Here is a 14,276-nt window from a genome sequence, read left to right on the forward strand (position 1 = left end):
CATTTTTGTTAACCCAGAAAAGAAACGAGATGGGTTAGGTGAACGATTCTAAGAAGTGAAAGAAATATGAGGAGAAATATGAGAAAGAAATATGAGGAGAAATATACACCTCAAGCGCTGCTGAGCACGAGATCTCAGGATCGAATCCCGGCCGCGGTGCGCGCATATAGATGGAGGCGAAATGCCAAAACGCCCGTGTGCTTGTGTTGTAGTGCACGTGAAAGAACCCCAGGTGGTCAAAATTAATCCGGAGCCCATCACTATGGTGTGCCTCATAATCAGAGCTGGCTTTGGCACGTAAAACCCCAGAAAGAATAATAATAATTTGAAGTTGTCAACATGGTAGTCACAGAAAAGAAAGATGACTTGGAAGTACACACAAGCAACTACAAGAAATCCATGTGGCTGGAAAAAAAAATAAGTCATTAATCCATCTCTGGAAGGAGAAGCAGCAGCAGAGCTCAAAGCATTATTACAAAAATAAGGAAAATTATTCTCAGATCTCCCAGGAAGAACAAATGTTATTGCGTGCAAGTCAGAATGCACCATGGACACACCAGTGTACATCAAGTAATACCCCTTAACTCTTTCCGTACCACGCCCATTGGGCATGGTTAGCCCTCTATCGATGGTATGAAACGCCGCTTTCGAGAGCTTCCGCGCCGCTCACGAACACACTGCGCCATCGGGCATGAAGGAGGAATAACTATATTTTTGTTTTCTAAGCAGTTTACTTTTTTCCCACCAAATGGTGATTTTTAAACGCGCTCCGAAGTTTCTCGATCTTCAAAGCAGAACGCAGAAATGGCTGGATTCGTAAACGGCGCACGCGCTTCGGTAGATCTATGGTGCCTCGATGTCCTCCTGTCAAGGATATCGAGGCACCCTAGGGAGATCGCAGATATCCCGATTCTGCTGCCTCTGCAGCTGATCTTATCGATACATCGAATAGCAGCAAGTCAGAGGCTGCTGACTTTTCGTCGGATTTTGAGTCTGAAAGCGATGACAAAGCAAATCAGCCCGGAAGATCAGTGGCCGCAGCCCGGCACGCCAAACTGTAGTGCTTACAGTTGAATTTTTGCCGCGTAGAGCACATCAAGGGAGGAGAAAATTTTGGAGCAGATTTTATGAGCAGAAGTTCTTAGTGCATGGTTGGACAAGTGGAATAGCAGTGTTGTATTGCTATAGTACTGTTGAGCAATTACTTTTTGGTGTTAAATAGTGAAGTCTATGAAGTGTGCAGTGAACATGTGAAGTGGTGTGGGGTGAGTGTGCACATTGGTGCAAAGGATGAAAATTGTGAAAGGCATGTGTGCTAGTGTTGGGCCGAGATATGAAGATGGCAGAAACATCAACTCAAGGAGGAAGATGAAAAGCAGTCTTTCACATAGAAAAACTCCCGAATGTGGGCCTGTCTCAGTTAGTAAAGAAACATGGGAAAGAAGAAAAATACACTAATTGGGAAAAAGAACAAGCAAGTACGAGGCGGCAGAGAAAGAGATAAAGAGAAAGAAGATGGGAGAAAATAAGGAAGTGGTTGAACGTAAAGAACTGAATATATGAATGAAGAATAAGGTGAAAAGGCATGTGGAGCTACATGGCAAATGCCGCAGAAGGGAGCAGCCCAGCTATGCTCCGGGACGACGAGCAGGAGAAAGAGCTCGAGGCTGAACGTGACGAGTGGCTCATGGAGACGGCGTCACTCGAGTGGAGGCTGTGCTTCAACTGCCGTGGCTGCGACCCGCGAACTGAGCAGGCATTCCACCGGATAAGCAGGCTGACAGCGCCGTTTCCGTGAGTCCCTGCAACTACGATCTGAAAGCTAGCGGAGTCAGCCGTGCGATTCGGGTGCCTCGGCCACCCTGCCGTCCTGACCTTCTGGACAGATCAACCTTGTACCAGACGGTGGAGACAGCAACGTTGAATCCACAACCTATTGGCAGGCCCAACGACTTTTCATTGGAAACTGCAAGGACGAGGCAACGTGGCAGCACCGTTAGACCTAATGTGAATATTTTGAACTTACCAACACGTCGTTTGTGAGGACTTTAGGCAATGCGTTGAATGAACTCGGCGCTGTGTATAGTTTGTTGTTTATTAGGGTTTTATATTGGATTTGCAGTGTGCATTCATTGATGATAGATATATTTTTCTTTTATGCTCATGCCCCATAAAAGCTTTTCATAACTGAAACATCGCTTGCGTCGTGTTTACCACCATGACACCTTGACAAGTGGGTACGGTTTAACGAGATTGCATTGTAGTTGAAATACCGAGCCTAGATTGCCATAAAGCCACTCTGCGTTGCTGGACTAGTTTGTTCATATTTACATGTTTAACAAAAGCACGCACCTTAGATAATACAGTGAAATAAATGAATGTGTTGTGTCTACTACAGTGTGCCACCTGAGGTAGGCACCTTTGCTAAAGTTAAGGTGGCTATGAATGGTGGCGGTGTAGAGAATGTATTACAGTCGCCTCTGCCACAATTTGTGAAGGCTGTGCGTCACTTCAGAGGCCCAGTTACTAAGTTCAGTTTAGCCAGTGGGGACATACGTCACGTGGTATGCATGTTGAAACTGCCAGCAAGCACTGCCATTTATTTCATCTGCAAGAAGTACACACACATCCTCAAGTGAAACGTATACCCTGCATGCCTTTGATCTACCGGTTATCGTCATTGTATCTAAACCTAGGAAGCATTGCTTACCAGCATGGTGTATTTAAAATGTTAAGGTCTTTGCGCCAAGTGCCATGGCAACCGGATCTTGAGTGCTGCGCACTGAGTGCTGCCCTCTGGTGTTGTGCAGCCAACGCTGAGCCACTACTTCCTGAGGCTGCTTCATGAGAAGGGCCTGCTGCTTCGGCTCTACACCCAGGTAAGTCACACTGCTAGTTCATCTTTATTTTATTCTTACAGTATTGCCTGTGATGTTTTTGTCACCGATCTCGGGGGCGTGCGGGTGTTAGAAGAGATGGAGAAGGAAGACGGATGGCGACACAGCAAACAGATTTTTTAATAACACTCACACTCAAAACCAAAACTAAAAATCAAGCACACCCAAGCACACTACGGGAAGAAATACTAATAAAGATACAAACTAAAGCCTAATGTACACAACAAGTTCTACTTGGCGCCTACGCGCGTCCGTGGCGGCTAACTTTTCAAAGTCAGGCAACCCTGTCTTATCTCTGAGACGCTACGAATAAGAGTCACCTTTCTGCGTTCGTCGTTGCACGTTTGTCCGAGTCCGAAGCTCGTCGGCCCTTTTTCTCTAGCAGTAGGTGTTTTTGTTGATGCTATAATCACCTTTGCCTTGCCGTCAGCGCGTCGTCTCTTTATCGGTAGGGAGCTCGCCGGTACTTCGTCGGAGATGAGCTCGTCAGTAAGTCTTCAGTGACGGCATTCGGCATTGCTTAGGCCCACCTGGATAGGCCTAGCGGCGGGATGCGTCGCAACTTCTTCATGAGTGCCGACGTGGCGTCCCGCGGAGAATCGAACGTGCCGGTCTGCCGCAGAAGGGGGGATCCTCTCTGGGGTGCCCGGCCCTGCCGTGAGAGGCTGCAGCCAGTCCAGGAGCCTCGCTCGAACTTGCCGAGGTCGACGGCCACACCTTGGACTGCCAACGTCACGGACTCAGCCAGACCCCCAAGTCTCCCGTCGCCAGAGCGGAGCTGGCGATGCGACCTTCCTGGCCTGGAGCCACGTCGATAATCCCCCGACAGCGCCGTTCATCCCCCGATCACGTCTCAGCTCACGCGCCCCGAGAGCTCGTGCCGTTCCGAACACCGTGCTTCACGTGCTCTTCTTCTTTTGTGCGCCGCAGGCGGCCTCTTACATATGACATTGCCAGACTTTGGCAGGCACCTGGCAAGAGGGCCAATGCATTATGACAGAAATGTAGAGACAACACTTGGCGCGCAGCTGTGACTATACAAGCATAATCTTCAATGCACTTTTTAAACAATGGCAGACACAGAAGTATGCCTGGACACCAAGTAAATTACGACAGCACATTATCAAAACTCTCGGCTTTGTTTAGTAAATTTGGTTGTAGCTGTTTCCTGTTGGCTACAGTGCAGTCCACTTATAACCTAGGCTGGCGCTCAAGACCATCGGTTACGTCGTGTCCCAATAAACCCTCTCTTAACAGAATAACCCGTAACAGAGTGGTGGAGGTGCTGGGTACATGACATCGACATACTACGGAGTCCCAAGCGCTTGAATTTCGCCGGAGCCGCCGCCTTGCCGGTCTCTCGCCGACAACTGTCATCATGCCATAGCACGGAGGACCAGACCCAGCGCTAGTTGCAACCGCGCTTGGGTCAACGGCAGCTGCACCCACACGACATTACATGGAACCACGCTCGTTCGCGGGAAGAGCGGGAGAAGACGTGGACGAGTGGCTTACGCACTACAATCGGGTGAGCATATAACAACTGGAACTCGGTCACCAAGCTTGACAACGTCGTCCTATTTATGAGAGAAACTGCACTGATGTGGTTCAAGAACCACGAAGAGTCTTTAACAACATGGGAACGGTTTGTTGAGGAAATAGGAAAATGTTTTGGCGACTCTGATGCAAAAAAAAGAAAAAAACGTCCGGAGCGAACGCTTGCCCAAAGAGCTCAAAGTCTGAGAGAGACGTGTACTACTTATATAGAAGAGGTGCTCAAGCTGTGCAAGATCGTAAACCCGCTGATGTCTGAAGAAGACCGAGTTGGACATCTTTTGAAGGGTATCACAGAAGACGTCTACAATTTCCTGATATGTAGAGAAGACCTCACCTCTGTCTCAGATGTCTTGCGTCACTGCCGCACATTTGAGACGTTGAGGACCCGTCGTATCGCACCCAAATTTGGACGACTGGCAAACGTGACCACTGTCGCCAGCATCGATATGAGCCTGTCCACCGACCTTGCCTCTACTATCCGGGAAATAGTACGTGAAGAACTGCGGCGGCACAATGAAATAATGTTCAACACAGTTCAACCACCGGCTACGTACCCAGCACCTCCACCACTCTGTTACGGGTTATTCTGTTAAGAGAGGGTTTATTGGGACACGACGTAACCGACGGCCTTGAGCGCCAGCCTAGGTTCCGTGATCGCTTGGCAAAACGTCCTCTTCTTCCACACCCCTTATCTGTGTCCCACTACAGCTTATGGCACACACCCAAATAACACGATACTTTCACGCTTGTAACAATATCAAGAACAAAAAATCCGTTCGTTATAACCAATCATCGCTATATCTGGACTGCCGTAAAAAAAAAAAAGAAAAAAAGTAATACGTTTTTGAAGTCCCAAAACCAAATTTGCCACTTGCGGTACAAAATTGACGTTGTAGAAAGTAGGCTTGGGAAAACAAAACGTTAATTTATACCTCTATATAGCGTCTCAATCGTTAGGGGTGCTGAAATAGAAATCTGCACTTGCTTTCGCAAAAGTTTCGGATTCACAACCGCCGTGTGCATAGCGTCCAGCTGCTGCGCGAACACTGGCGGCTATAATTTAGCGTGCATGAGATCAATGAGCAACTCGATCGATGACATTGCACTTTGCTTGAACATAAGGTCGGTGTCAATGACGGGCCATTGTTAATCTCGTTGCCACTATCGCACAACATCGCCGTCTGTCGGGACAACGATCGCCCCGGCGGAGATCTCTTCGCAGAACGAGGCAGCACTACCTGCACTTAGGAACTCCTACATCAAAGCACCACCTACTTCATCGTCAGTAGCGACGTGCTCCCAGAGTTTGGTAATGTCAGCGGCTTCCACTGCGTTAGTTTCAGCCATGAGGGTTTCGTCCTGGCGCACAAAGCCCGCTTTTTCCATTGATCGGCATGGACACTGCTTCTAGTCTTCATGATTGTTGCGCTCCCATTTTTGATAATCGTCGATATCATCGACTGCGTGAGCTCGTACTTCTTAGAGTCTTGCTAAATTTGCAGCTTCGTCTCGAGAGACGCGGCTTGGCGCTTGTCGGCGTCAAGCCGTGTCTCCTTCCGCGGCGAATTTCCGCGCTCGCTGAGAGCGGGAGATAGTAAAGGCAGCGTAGGCCGCGCAGGCGCCGCTGGCTTATCACTTTCTTCCCCCCTCTCCTCTCCTCTGAATGCTTGCGCGACCGCCAGCGACGCGCACGCGAAGCAGCTGGCGCCATCTTGTGCACGCTGCGCCAACTTGTGATGCTCTTCATAGCTTTCGTTCACAATCGGCGCCCGGGAGGGATGCGCTGCGCGGTAATAGTGGCAAATACGAACTCATGTAGGCAAACTTTCGCCCTGTCTTAGGAACAGGCAACTTAGGAATGCAAATTTCACGATTATTCTACATGAAAAATGCCGCTCAGAAGCAAGATTTCGATCGTTATATCCGATATGCGGTGAATAACATCCTTATATATGGTTTCTTTTTCTCATAGCCCTAATACATAAGTTGATACTCTTAAGTCGACTCATCGTTATAACCGATATATCGTTATATGTGGTATCGTTATAACTGGACTGCACTGTACTGCAAAAAGAATGTTTGTTCTTGTATGGCGATAAATCGAAAAAAACTGTGTCACGAAATTACTTCGTTGGATCACGAAAAAAAGTACACGGTTTTCAATGGAACTAAGATCGGAAAATTAAAATCGGAAACGCTTTTCTGAGATAACCCCTGGACTGATTTTAATGAAATTTGTTGCACTTGAGAGAGAAATAAGTGAAATTCTAGTGACTTTTGAAAGAGGCATTTCGATTTAGGGCCTGAATTTTGTTGAGTTTTCAAAAATTTGATAGTTCGAAAAAAAAAATTGAAGCACAAAGTTTACAAATTCATAGCTCTGCATCAAGAACAGATATCGCGGTTCCATAAACGGCATCCATTAGATCATTCAACGCACACAAATTCCTTATGCCAATTTATATTTTACATGAATTTTTTACGTTGCGTACTAGGGTTTTGCAAAAGCTGTATTTCCCTATTAATAAATTTTTTCAGATTCATGTGTAACATATAAATTTCGTCCGCTTTAGATGTACTGTTAGATGCAATTCACAAAATTGTGATATTTTTGATTGCCGAGTTACAGAGTTGCAAACTTGATAGTCTCGTTTTCTATAAATTTGCAATTTTTGCCAATTTTTAATTCAAATTTACGACCTAAATCAAAAGGGCGGTACTGTCAGGTTTCTCGCCTTCTGCCTGTGTTGTTGTGTGGGGCACACCTGTGGGAGCCATGATCACTCCTACCGTAGAACATGGTTTATTCCAAGCTCGTTAAAAAGAGGCATTGCTTTGAGAACGCTGTAATGAAATCCTGCCATCATTCTGTGTTTGCTAGTTTTGATGGGCAAAACAAGTGTTTGTCTAAAGCAGTGGTTCTCAGCCATAAATGGGGGGCGGGTGACCCCTTGTGGACCAGTGGAAGTGATGGGGGACCCCTTGCAATGTGTCGCGTGTTTGTCACTGATCTCGGGGGCGTGCGGGTGTTATAAGAGATGGAGGAGGAATACGCATGTCGACACAGCAAACAGATTTGCACGCCAAAACTTCAAACAGAACTCGATCACACTACAACTTGATGAATAAATACTAACACTTAGACAACTCAACCTAATGCTTAATAAACACTAAACATGTTCTAATTTCTGCCTCCGTTTGTCTGTGGCGGCTAATCGTCCAAAGTCAGGCAACCCTGGCCTACCCCGCTGAAACGCTACAAAGAAGAGTCACCTTGCTGCACTCGTCGTCGCACGTATGTTCCGGCTTGTCGGCTCTTTTCCCCAAGCTGTCGGTGCTCTCGTTGATGATGTAGTCGTTGCCTTGCCGTTGTCACGTCGCCTCGTTCATCAGTGGTGAGCTCGTCAGTACTTTGTCAATGATGAGCTCGTCAGTACTTCATCAGTGATGAGGCGCGGCGTTGCTTAGGCCCACCTGGATAGGCCTAGCTTCGGGATGCATCGCAACTTCTTCGTGAGTGCCGACGTGGCGTCCCGAGGAGAATCGAACGTGCCGGTCTGCCGCAGAAGAGGGATCCTCTCTGGGGTGCCCGGTCACGCTGTGAGAGGCTGCAGCCAGTCCAGGAGCCTCGCTCGAGGGACTTGCCAAGGTCGACGGCCACACCTTGAACGGCCAATGTCACGGACTCAGCCAGACTCCCAAGTCTCCCGTCGCCAGAGCGTAGCTGATGATGCGACCTTCCTGGCCCGGAGCCACGTCGATAATCCCCGGACAGCGCCGTTCATCCCCCGATCACGCCTCGGGTCACGCGCCTCGAGAGCTCATGCCGTTCTGAACACCGTGCTCCTCGTGCTCCTCTTCTTTTTCGCACCGCAGGCGGCCTCTTACATATGACACAGCGACGGGGCGGGAGTATACATTAACATAACATGTGTCGTGAAACAGGTGCTTTTTATTGCTACCTGACAAAGAATGGACAAACACAAGTGCCATGTCAATTCAATTTGGACAGCTTGTCCAGACACTGCTCGGACGAACACGTAGCTCGCGCTTCACGCCTAGGTCAGCCGGGTGAGTTAGGGAAGGTATGGGGAAGAGGGAAAGGGGTTTACCAAGACCAACCGAGGCGATCTTGTGTGTATTGCTGCTGCAGTTCCAGGAGCAGGTCCCAGAACTGGGAATGAGTCAAGGCTAAACTGGCCTCCAAAATGTTTTTAACAGCGGAGCTGTTTAAGCTAAGCGTTAGTTCATAACATACGAACAGAAAATGTGGGCCGATCCTGGCTGTAGGGCAGAAAGCGCAATAGCACATACACCTGTGAACTAGCGAAGCTGAGTCTGGCTAAGTCTAGCTAAGCATGGTTGGGACTACTTAAGCTTAGTCAGTCATCAATAGTCAATCAATGGCTAATCAATAATCGATCAATAGTCAATAAATTCCGGAAATGCTGGGGATTACTTGGTAGTGCTTAGCCTAGCCCAAATACGTGGTTGCGATAGCCAATCAATAGCTAATCGATAATTGACAAATAATAAATTCCGGGAAATGCTGGGGATGACTTGGTAGTGCTTAGCCTAGCCTTAATAAGTGACCAATACCGTGTATAGCCAATTGATAATCGATCAGTAATCAATAAATTTCAGAAAATGCTGGGGATGACTTGGTAGTGCTTAGCCTAGCCCAAACACATGGCCAGTACCTTGCAATAGCCAATCGATAGGCAATCAATAGCTAATCGATAATTGACAATTTATCAGTAAATTTTGGGAAATTCTGGGGATGACTTGGTAGTGCTTAGCCTAGCCCAAATAAGTGGCCAATACCTTGGGATAGCTAATCAATAGGTAATCGATCAATAATGAATAAATTCCAGAAAATGCTAGGGATGACTTGGTAGGGCTTAGCCTAGCCCAAATATGTGACCAATGCATTGCGATAGCCAATCAATAGCTAATTGATAATTGAGAAATAATCAATAAATTTCGGAAAATGCTGGGGATGACTTGGTAGTGCTTAGCCTAGCCCAAATACGTGGTTTTACATTCCTGTGAATTAGCTAGGTGCTAGCAGAGCCGCACCGGTAACACCTGCGCACAGGCGTAATTGTCTAGTTGCTGTCTGGGCCTCTCCCTTGAGATACACGCTGCACGATGTTTGTGGCGACCCTTGGTCATAGACCGCAGCACCCTCTGCTGCCCGCTCGTACATCTGCAGCATTTCGGCAGCCTCTGCCAGTGTATGTTGTGACCCCTTCACGAGCAGTTTCTGTCGCAACTCAGTGCTCCGTACTCCGTCAACAACCTTGTCCCGTAGAGCCGCCTCCAAGAAATCCCCGAAGTCGCACATCTTCGCTAATTGTCGGAGGGCACTGACGTACTCTCGTATCAGCTCATTCGGCAGTTGCCGACATAACGTGAATCGACGTCGCTTGACAAGTACGTTGCCGGTGCTTGAGAACTGACGCTCCAATAGGCCCAAAGCCTCGGTGTAGCTATCCCCTTCACTTGCCTCTGTCTTATCTTTTCCTGCTTGTTTGCTTGCCTCCGGACCGACTTTTGTCGTGTCTGGCGTCCGTGCCAGCTCTGGGCCCAATGTTTGAAAAATACGTCGTCCCTCGACCCCAAGACATTGCAGCAGAATGGCCTTTTTCCGTAGTGACGGTTCCGCGTCCATCCCCGTCGCTTCAAGGAAATTTGTGAAAAAATTGCGCGACTGCTCCTATCGAATTGTCGCATCTCCAGGGATCTTCAGGAAAGGCGGTAATGGCGGTAGTTCGTACGCTGCCATCTCGTAGGTGACGCTCCTTGGAACGGCAGGAAGCCAGGTAACGGAAAGCAGTTCGTTGCTAGCTCGCTAGCTTCGCTGACTGCGCCAGTTTGTGGTGACGCCAAGTGCCGAATGATGAGACAAGACTATACATTGACGGGGAACCACGTAACTGCCTTTTATTCTGATGGCAATCGCTTATATACAGACGATATCATTAACATAACAGCGCCCCCTATACACAACAATATGATTATCAATTGCCAGGCTCTATTTACGATTGGTTAGAAAACTGTTGATCCAGGATATGATTTCATTACTAATACCAAAATCCGATAGTTTTGTGAGTAAAGCCTGGTGCGGAACTACATCAAACACCTTAGAAAACTCTAAAAAATAGCATCTAATTGGCCATCATTGCTAAGTACGTTAGCTATGTCGTGAGTTAACTCGGCTAGTTGGGTTATAGTTGACAGACCTGATCTGAATCCGTGCTGTTGTTTATATAGATAGGTGAGTTAGTATATATGTATGAGTTATTATGGCCTTAAGTATTATGTGTTCCATTATTTTGCAATTTGAGCTTGTTAGTAACACTGGGCGGTAGTTATTTAAACCTAATTTCAGCCCGATTTATGTATTAGAGTTATTGCAGCCTTGTGCCAGTCGTCTGGTAACACTGATGTTTGAAGAGAAAGAGTGAATATTTTAAGTAGAGACTTTGATGTCCAGCTTGCGTATTGACTTAAGAATGTGTTAGTAATCTGATCGGGCCAGTAGTTTTTCTTAAGATCGAGCTTATGCAATTGAGAAAGTATGCCCTCTTCATTTACAGTTAATTCTTCCATGGGTATTTTGATAGCGTAAGGTATTAAAACTGCATTAGTAGCATGTTTTGTAAAAACTGAGTGAAAGAAGTTAGAGTGGAATCTCGATGATAGGATCACGGCTAATATGAATTTCCGGATGATTTTTCTGTGGTCCCGGCCGAGCCCCATTACTTTGCAACGTGCTAGAGAATGATTGTCACGAATCGATTTTCGACCCGCGTCGGTTGATACGAATAAACGCCGCCCCATCTGACGGCCGCGAAGAGAACAGCGCGCAGTCACGCGCTTTCTCCCTTTCTCTTTTGGTGCGGAGGCGCGGACGCGGCGTAGGACAGCGCAGAGGTTCGTGCGGTCTATCGCTTCAACGAAAACTGAGCGGCGTAAGCACAGCGCATACAAAGGTCAGAGCCGTGTGGAGATCGCTTTCAAGATACGGTGAGCGCGACAACCCCGACAGCCAGCACAAGCGCAAAGTACAAGAACGCATTTGTTGGCAGAGTAGAACCCCCCCCTCCCCCTCCCTCCTTCCCTCCCACCTGCGCTGCCTTCCTGCTTTGCTCCTTTCGCGTGGGAGATTGCGTTGCCAGTTACCCTTGCGCCCGGTCCTCCCTCCCCCCCTCCCCCCGGCCTTTCGCGCCACGGCGAAGCAGGGGAGGGCTCGACTGGCGCGCCCGGCCGTGACGGAAGTCGCGTTTGCTCTCTGCGCGTGAAGGCGCGCGGGGGCGCGCTTTCACTCGCACATACGGCGCGCGGCGACGATTTTATCGCCCTTGGACTCATGCTCCACGTCTCATGCTCCTCCTCCGCATCGCCCTCATTCATCTCCTCTCCCGTCGGTGGGTGCACCTCGTTGAGAAGCGTGCTCGCTACCGCCCTTGTCGGCGATATTTTACTCCGGAAGCCGCATTTAACCGGCATTTCGTCTCGCGTGGCTGCACTGTAAGCGGTATGCGTATACATGGAGTTCTATGGGAGGGGAAACGGCAGTCAGAAAAGGCCGCGTTGAAGCCAGTTCTGCACTATAAACAGTTATGTTATAAGTGATCTATACTGTAAATGCTTTTTACGTGCATGTGCCTGAGTGAGTTCACCTCCGACTCTTTAATTTAGCTTGTTTTAATTGTGTTTCAAGGATACGAATTTCGGCTAATACGAATATTTTTCGTGACCCCGTGAGATTCGTATCATCGAGATTCCACTGTATTCACCTCATTAGCAATGTGTTCAGGATCCTGAATAACTTGATTCATCTGAAGTTTTAATTTGCATTATGTTTTCTTGTTCATCTGACGAATATCGCCAGAATTTGTGAGGGTCATGCGCCATAAACAAAAGTAACGTAGTGTCAAAGAAACAGGCTTTTGCTTCCGAATTTTTTTTTGGTGTACCGATAAGATCATCTAACATGCACTTGGTTCCCCTTTTCCGCCGTCGTTTTATTTTTATTTTTAGTTGGATTATTTCACGTGTTATCCATGTGTATTCTCAGGTAATGCGTTTCATTTAGCAGTGATCTGTAAAACCGTGCATAAAAAAACATTTCGTCTCCCGTGTGGAAGCCGAAACGTCGTGTTATATATTTTTTAAACTTTCGTGGTCGGTGTCCGTTACAATTGTTGTCATAAAAAAACATTGCTGAGCGATGAGTCACCTGGGTTGCTCAGCAAACACCTTGTGGAACGGCGTGTGCTTCGCCTCCTCTCTGTGTGGTGCACATGTTGCCTTGACATGGGACGTTAAGGAGAGGGAAAGAGAGCATGCGCGTGGTGCGCGCTATGCACTGGAGAGAGAAAGAGAAAATGAGAGCGAGAGAAAGACATTTTAGCAGCACCAACGAGGCAACGTGCAGAGCTGCTGCCGACGCCATTCGCGCTTCCCCGTTTTATCTCGTTCACGCCGAACGCGTGCGGTGTCCGTGACTGCAGCAGGTGCCTCTGGCGGCGGCTTGGCAGGTTTTGACTAGCCACGCCCCGGCAAGTGTGGAGGCTAGAGTGTACTAGACAATGGTCGAGTGGGCCGAACGGCGCTCTGCCGCTGAGGCTCCGCGTGTGGAAAAATAGTGCGAGGGCGCTGCGAGCGAACTGGATTGGGGCGGAGACGTGCTCCGCGGCATATTCAACGTACTTTCGCTGCGGGCGCCGAGGCCGATTGCGCATAGTACGCTCTTAAAATAGCGCTTTATTTCAGCTGCAAATTTATGTTTAAACCATTTTGCCAAACATATATATTTGAGGCATGGATTATACAATGCGACGTCTTCAATTTTGCTGTCGTTGTCAAGCGCGTCGTCTGCTAGCGAGCGCGCGTTCGCTACGCGGACGCTGGCGGACGCCCAGTTTTTCTCTCAGAACCTCTGTGCAGTACATTTTTTAATGGTTTAGTTGCTTCGGTGCGCCCATGACTCTTGACGGCCGGTGCCAAATGTAGTTTTAGCCAGGTGAACTGCTGTTTTTACCACTGTCCTCTAAAAGTAACTGGTATCTCCGCACCATGATGGCTACGTAAGAAAATTTAATTATTGATATCGTGTCATTTTACACGCGCTTCTTGTTGGTGGATATTGATCAGGGCCAATGATCGAAGAAAACAATATTAGAGTGAATTAAACCAGATTTATTAACTGCGTGGCGTGAAGAATGACCAATGTATTTCTAGGTAATTAAATCAAAGGGTACATAGACATATATATTTACAATATATATAGGTAAGGGAAAAAATAACAAATATTCTAAATGCAATAATTGAAATGAAAAAGTGAGAACTCGCGACCGGGGGGAATAAGCACACGTGTTTGCAGCAACAAACACACTTATTAGTGAATACTGGAAAAAAAACTCTCATTCGCAACAATAATATTCGCAGCAGGCAAAATTATCTTTATGTGTATATATATATATATATATATATATATATATATTGTGTGTGTGTGTGCGTGCAAGTGTCAGTGATATACTGTACGACGCTGAATAGTCATTTCCGTTCGAATGCAATGCATGACAGCACTATTGAAATCTCAAAGGTGAGTGACAGCATGCAAGTGAGGACTGTTATTCCGAATGATTTTGATGCCAGAGAGTCGTGGCTGTTGCGTAGAGACGCAGTTCCTGAGAGAATTAATTAACGGACGGGTGTTAATAAGTCCTGCTTAACAAGTTCCTAGCTCTCATTCAATATAAACGCCCCGTTTTGGGGCAGCCTGTAAATCTGCTAACTTGATTCAGACAA

At 47.5% G+C, this 14,276-nt stretch overlaps 1 protein-coding gene across 7 annotated transcripts in view; it reads left to right on the forward strand.

Annotated features, from left to right (window-relative positions):
- Positions 1-14,276, forward strand: part of LOC119458726 (NAD-dependent protein deacetylase sirtuin-2) — a 419,041-nt gene that overhangs the window by 109,302 nt on the left and 295,463 nt on the right. For all 7 annotated transcript variants that reach the window (XM_049671396.1, XM_049671397.1, XM_049671400.1 and 4 more), the window contains one exon: positions 2,811-2,879. In XM_049671396.1, the coding sequence (XP_049527353.1) occupies positions 2,811-2,879 (69 nt within the window). The remainder of the gene's footprint in view (positions 1-2,810; positions 2,880-14,276) is intronic.

Source organism: Dermacentor silvarum, chromosome 7 (assembly GCF_013339745.2).
Source record: "Dermacentor silvarum isolate Dsil-2018 chromosome 7, BIME_Dsil_1.4, whole genome shotgun sequence".
Classification (NCBI taxonomy): Eukaryota; Metazoa; Arthropoda; class Arachnida; order Ixodida; family Ixodidae; genus Dermacentor; species Dermacentor silvarum.